The sequence below is a fragment of the Mus musculus genome, chromosome 5 (genome assembly GCF_000001635.26).
Source record: "Mus musculus strain C57BL/6J chromosome 5, GRCm38.p6 C57BL/6J".
NCBI classification, from domain to species: Eukaryota; Metazoa; Chordata; class Mammalia; order Rodentia; family Muridae; genus Mus; species Mus musculus.
The window spans coordinates 93,039,705-93,045,644 of record NC_000071.6 but is presented as its reverse complement, the minus strand read 5'-3'; the positions used below and the strand labels follow the sequence as shown (position 1 = coordinate 93,045,644).

Sequence of the window (5,940 nt, the reverse complement as noted above, 5' to 3'; positions counted from 1 at the left end):
GTTTGGATCTCGGTGGGTTTTTTTTTTCCGGATCCCGCCGGATTCTGCAATTGGGAACCCCGAGCCCCTCCCCAGACCGAGCTAATAAAGAGAAACAGCGGGGAGCCAATCTATTGGACCCTGACCCGTGAAGACTCTAGCTGTAACTCGTGCCGCGGGGAGAGAGGGACCTAGTCGACCTCCCTCTGCTTTAGTTTCTAGCCTGGCGGGCACTCTGAGGGACAGCCAGTCGCCTACCTGCCTGACATCTCCCAGGCCTCGGGGTAGCTGCGCGCCCGGGAGAGCTGTTCCCCTCCGGCTCAGTTCGCCCTCGGCCTCACCTCCCACGCTGCCCGCGACTGTGACCAGCCTGACTCACCCCGGACGGGTGGCGGGGGTTGGGGGATACTTCAGAAGGCGGAGGTACTGGAGGCGGGCTGAGCCCTTCCCCCAGAGCCCAGGAGGAGGCGTAGCCAGAGCGCAGGTGAAACCGACTCCGACCTATCCCGGGAACTTTCGCTGCGGGGACTCGCTGCGACAGGCCAGCGTCGTTCAGGGGCGGCCCAGGAGCCGCCCCCTGCCACCAGGGTTGCGCGCGGGGACTCTGCCTGGGCACCCGCCCCTAGGGACCCTCGGCCCTCCTGGAGCGCCCTGGGGATGCGGGCGGCGCCGGCCTCCGCGGCTGATGGAGGCGGGTGGCGCCACCCTGGGCGCAGGTGACACTCTCCAGGCCTGGGTTTCGGTCGAAGGGGAAGTGCGCTGGGAGCTCGAGACGCAGCCGCCCCAGGGACTAAGGACCCAGCAGCGATGGCCGGAGAGCTGAGCCAGGAGGCACTGCTGGACTTTCTGTGCCAGGCCGGGGGCCGAGTGCGTAACGCAGAGCTGCTGAGCCACTTCAAGAGCTTCCTGCGCGACCCTCACGTGTCTCCAGGCCAGCTGCAGGAGCGTCGCGAGCGCTTCAAGGGCTTCGTGAACTCGGTGGCCGCAGTGCGCCAGGACCCCGACGGCACCAAGTACGTGGTGCTCAAGAGGAGGTACAGGGACCTACTGGGGGAGGAGGGCCTGCAGCGACCGGGCCCTGTAGATGGAAAGCCGCGGGGCCACCGCCGCCGTGACCCGGAGCCGCAGAAGCCGCCGGCAGGTGCGGGGACCCAGGTGGACGTAGGTGGCAGCGCGCAGAAGGTGGCCGGGCCAGACCCCAGCCCGGAGGACAGCCCGAACCAGAGGACACCGGAGCCAGAGGCTGCTCAAGCCAGAGGCAGGTGTGCGGCTGTGGGGACGCGAGGACGCTGCTGCTGGGAGTGCCAGCAGAACGGCTGGGGACAGTCCACCGGACAGCCGCTGCCAGAAGATCTCGGAGACCCTGCAGTCGCCTGCGAGAAGCCGGAGCGCGCTGCACCTGCCCGGGATGACCTCGGAGCTCCGGGGTGGCTGAGGGAAGGAGAGGCCGCCGAGCACGCGCCTGGATCTGTACCGCCTGTCTGGCCTCCGACCGCCGTCGAGGCTGCTGGCAGCCCGACGTCCCCGCCTGCTCTCCCGCCCCACCCGGCGCCCTCCAGAGAGCCACTGGAGCTGTTTACCGCCGGCTCCCCGAACCATTCAACCCAGCAGCTGCAGCAACAGCACCAGCGCACTCAAGAGTGGGTAGCCAGATACCTGCAGGTGCCTGAGCCCGAGATCCAGGCGCCCACTCGCGCCTGGTCGGTGTTGCCAGACAACTTCCTCCAGCTACCTTCAGAAACCGCCTTTGGGGTCTCGGAGACCAGCTCGGCGCTGCCAGAGCCCGCTCTGTCTTTTCATTCTCTCCTTCCCGTGGTTCTCGATGAGTCCTCAGAATCCTGGCCAGGGAACGCTCCATCTACCGTCTTTCGAAGCATTCGTTGTCAGCTGTCCCTCCAGGATCTGAATGACTTTGTGGAGCAAGAGAGCCATGGAAGTGAGGAGAGCAGCAGTGGACCCAAAGAATCTCCCGGAACCCCCGAAGAGGGGCTGCAACCTGTCTTGAGAACTTCCTCCTGGGGGGAGCTCAGGGATCCAGTTGAGGATCTGTTTTTGCCACCAAACGACAGCCCTTGCCTGATCCGGCGGGACCTCGGATATAGAGGGAATGCGCCCAGTTTTCGGAAGGTCCCAACAGTGGCTAAAAGCCTTGGAGACCACCCCCAAGAGCCCTTCCCTGCCCTCAAGTTCCGAAGGTCTGTCAGGAGGAGCTCTCGAACAGGAAGAACCAAATCTCCTTCTTCCTCAGACGAGGAGCATCCTGATGAGGACTTGTGGAAAAGGAGTCGGCGCCCACCTCGGTCCAGGAAACCTTCCAAGGCAGGAGCCCTGCCCAGCCCAAGGGTGGATGCTGTTTTGGTACAGAAATTGGCAGATGCTAATGCTGTGGCCAGTCAGCCACACTCTTCATGGATCCCAAGCAGGGATGGATCTGCAGCCTTGATACCCCACAGACCTTCTGAGCACAGGTCCCCCCTTGTCCCTCTAGACACCAGGGAGCATGAGTGGATTGTGAGGCTTGCCAGTGGTTCCTGGCTTCACGTGCTGACTTTGTTCTGGGAGGACCCCCAGCTGGCTTTGCACAGAGACTTCCTGACTGGGTACACAGCCTTGCACTGGATAGCAAAGCATGGTGACCTGTGTGCCCTTCAGGATTTGGTCTCTGGAGCCCAGAAGGCGGGCATTGCACTAGATGTAAATGTGAGGTCCAGTTGTGGCTATACCCCACTGCACCTTGCAGCTATTCACGGGCACCAGGGAGTCATCAAATTGCTAGTGCAAAGACTGGCTTCTCGGGTGAACATTCGGGACTGCAGTGGCAAGAAGCCATGGCAGTATCTGAACAGTAACGTCTCTGGGGAAACGTGGCAGCTCCTGGGTGCACCCCGGGGCAAACCTATCTTCCCTGTCTATTCCTTAGTCCAAAGCTCTTCCCCAGCCAGGAAGGTCAAGAGCCGGGAAGTGTCTAGAAATGTCACCCGGAAGACTTCCTTGGCTGCTTTGCTCAAAACTCAGCACAACAAATGGAAATTGGCCAGCCAATATGAGAAAATCCACACCTCAAAGGAGAGAGAAGAGTATAGTGACTGAGGTGGGCTTTTTTCTCCAAGAGGCGCACGCATGCGCGCGCACACACACACACACACACACACACACACACACACACACACTCCCCAAGCTACTAAGTAGGTGGAGAGAACCCAAGGGAAACAGAAACTGTTAGGAGTTGATAAAGATTGAGGAGCAGTGAAATGGTGTCCTCAAGGGTCATCTCAATTTCTTGAAGGCTCATATGTTTGGACTGTGAAATGTGGACCAAAGCTGATCCAGGCACTCAAGCCTGCGAAGGGTTCCTCTCTCTCCTGAGCCAGCCAGGGGTCAGGGCACAGGAAGGCACAGTATTTTCTGAGGCAGTGCCAGCCAGGCCTTACTAGAAAGGGAAAGGACGCGTCAAAGGGAGGCAATTCATGGAAGTGCCGGAACTCACACTCTTCTCTGGCTGGAAGTTCTTTGGCTTCTATTCATCTCTAGAATGAATCTTGGCTGAGTGGAAAGCACCAGTTTGAAGTCAGATGGCTTCCCTTCATTTTCTTTATGTGCCTTTTGGCAAGTCCAGCCAGTGAAATAAAATTGTTGCTGGAGAGTGTAACATCTGACTGAAGAGATTTCCTCAGTCCTGCACCTTCCTGCGAGCATCGTCTACAGTGCTTGGTGTAAACTGATGACTGTCTTCTCGGGGTGTCATTGCCATTGACCGGAGAAGCAGATGAGTGACATTCAGGAATGATTGTGACTCCACTCCCTAGACAAATGATAACACTCAGACTCGGTTTTGTTTTCTGTTTGTTTTTGCTGTTGTTTGTTTTTGTACCAACTCAAAGTGAGCTTTCCAAGAGGAAACGCATTTTAGTTCATCTGTGTTATGACTGAAACTCTTCATCCTGCAGGGGGAAACTCCATGTGTAGCAAGCAGGGTCATCTCTGACAGCGTTCCACATGTCTGAAGATCAAAGTTGGTACTCGGGAAAAGAGCTGGATTCCCTTTGGGGAAGCAGTAAGTGTTAAAAGCATCAGAACTTTGTGAAGCTGCTAAGTATAACTTTATTTGCACTAAACTTTTTGCCAATTAAGATTAACTATTAGCCCTGAAGTACTGAATGTCTAACAGGAAGTGTCCCGTTCGGTTCTCAGGAAGAGGCTAATCCTTGCAGGTCCCTGGCTGAAGGTGACTCTGTGACCCCAGGAGAATGTGTAAATTCTGAATGTAAATCCAAAGAGGGCTGGAAAGTTCATTGATCAAACAGAGATTACTTTTTTTATGGAAATAGTTTCATGTGTGATGCTGTATTTTTTTAAAAAGTATTCTTCTGTTATTGTCCTGCATTAAAAGACCAGCAGATTGATTGTTATGTTATTATATTGTATCAAGCTGTTATTATATTGTGTCAAGCTGATCGTTGCTGATGTTCTTACATAATGAAGTCTGTGATTGTCCAATCTTTTTTGTTTCATTGTAATCTAACTATATAACTTTGCTGAAATCAGTCTCTTTCTCTTGTCTATCTCTCTCCATTTCTCTGGGGGCCTTATATGTATTATTCAAGTGCCCACCCTCCTATTTATTTTTAATAACCAAAAAGACAGAATAATAGATTCTATGAGCTTTTCCAATTAATGGCCTTTTCATCCCCTACCTAAAGGGAGAAACTGGGAAATCAAATCAGAAAACCTGAGAAGAATGACTCTGTGTGTGTGTGTGTGTGTGTGTGTGTGTGTGTGTGTGTGTAAATTTAAGTTTACAAAACAGACAGTTATGAAAATAATCTAGCAAACAGCTTCTTTTAAGAGCCAGTGGATCTAACACATTGTGAAGCAAGATCAGATTATTCAACACATACTCTGCACAACTCTGTGGGGTTTTTAAAGGTGAGTGGGACAGGTTGACAGGCTGTCTCTTCACTAGGAGCTAAAACCCTAAACTATTTGCTCTTGGCTGTTTTTTACCTTGACTTGTTCCCAGGTTGTCTTTCAAAGCCTCATTACAACAGAGAGAAGCTTGTACTAATAGGCAGGAGGAAGAAGGGGTGTATGTGTCAAGAATGAGTACCAACTAAAAAACTAAATGTTGGGGGTGGGAGGAGGGGAGGGAGGAAGGCAGGCAGAGAGAAGGGGAAGGGAAAAGAAGCTGGGCTTGGTTCTGTCCAGGAGTGATGATACTGGCCTTCCCAGGAAACCAGCTTTGTTGGTTCCTCCACATTCTTGTCGTCTGCTTCAGTGTGGCTCCACACTATAGTGATCATCGGGTGAACTGTCTCACACAGTCACAGTGCTGGTGGGGGCAGGGCAGGGTGAAAGAGCTCAGGCTCTTGCTCAGGTTGCAAAGTCCAGGTGGAGAGGACTTGGGCAGGAATGCTCTTCCAGCCTTCTGCTGGCTTCTCCCGGATGTGAACCCTGCACAAGATAGCACCACACCCGTGGGGGAGGGGAGGTCAAGGCCCTGCCCACTCACTGTCTTGTCCTAGATTGCTTCCTCTTGGAAACCCGCTTAGTAAGGTTGCTCATATCCCTCAGAGAACAGCTCAAATACAACTCGTAAAGAAGATTCAAGTGGAAGGAAGGCCTCCATACGTAGGCATGGCTGTTTCGCTAGAATTCCCAGGATGCTGTGTGCAGGTCTCACAACTGCTCCCTATCACAATTGCCCACTTATGTTTTGATTTTGTTTTCTGCCCTTTTTTGAGACCATGTCTCATGTAGCCCAGGCTGGCCTCGAAGTCCTGACCCTCTTCTCTCAGCCCCCTCCCCCAAGTGCGGTATTACAAGCAAGTATCATGGCTCAGACCAACTATCCTGTGTGTTCTGATTTTCCTTGGGACTGATTTTCCTCTTTTTTGTTTGTTTTTAAGGATTTATTTATTTATTTCTATTTATTTATTATATGTAAGTACACTGTAGCTGTCT

The 5,940-nt window shown here is 53.6% G+C and overlaps 1 protein-coding gene and 1 long non-coding RNA gene across 2 annotated transcripts in view; one reads left to right on the top strand and one right to left on the bottom strand.

Moving 5' to 3' along the window:
• Positions 1-622: 622 nt before the first annotated feature.
• Positions 623-4,522, top strand: Sowahb (sosondowah ankyrin repeat domain family member B). Its single transcript, NM_175270.4, has one exon. It carries the CDS (start codon positions 787-789, stop codon positions 3,067-3,069), a length of 2,283 nt encoding a protein of 760 aa, NP_780479.1. The 5' UTR covers positions 623-786; the 3' UTR covers positions 3,070-4,522.
• Positions 4,523-4,762: 240 nt separating this feature from the next.
• Gm52780 overlaps positions 4,763-5,940 on the bottom strand; it is a 3,192-nt gene continuing 2,014 nt past the window's right edge. Inside the window, exon 3 of the long non-coding RNA XR_003955751.1 lies at positions 4,763-5,430. This is a non-coding gene — a long non-coding RNA (predicted gene, 52780). The remainder of the gene's footprint in view (positions 5,431-5,940) is intronic.

What these genes read in the sequence shown, in the direction of transcription:
- Sowahb (NM_175270.4), top strand. Translation starts at nt 787, where the DNA reads ATGGCCGGAGAGCTGAGCCAGGAGGCACTGCTGGACTTTCTGTGCCAG.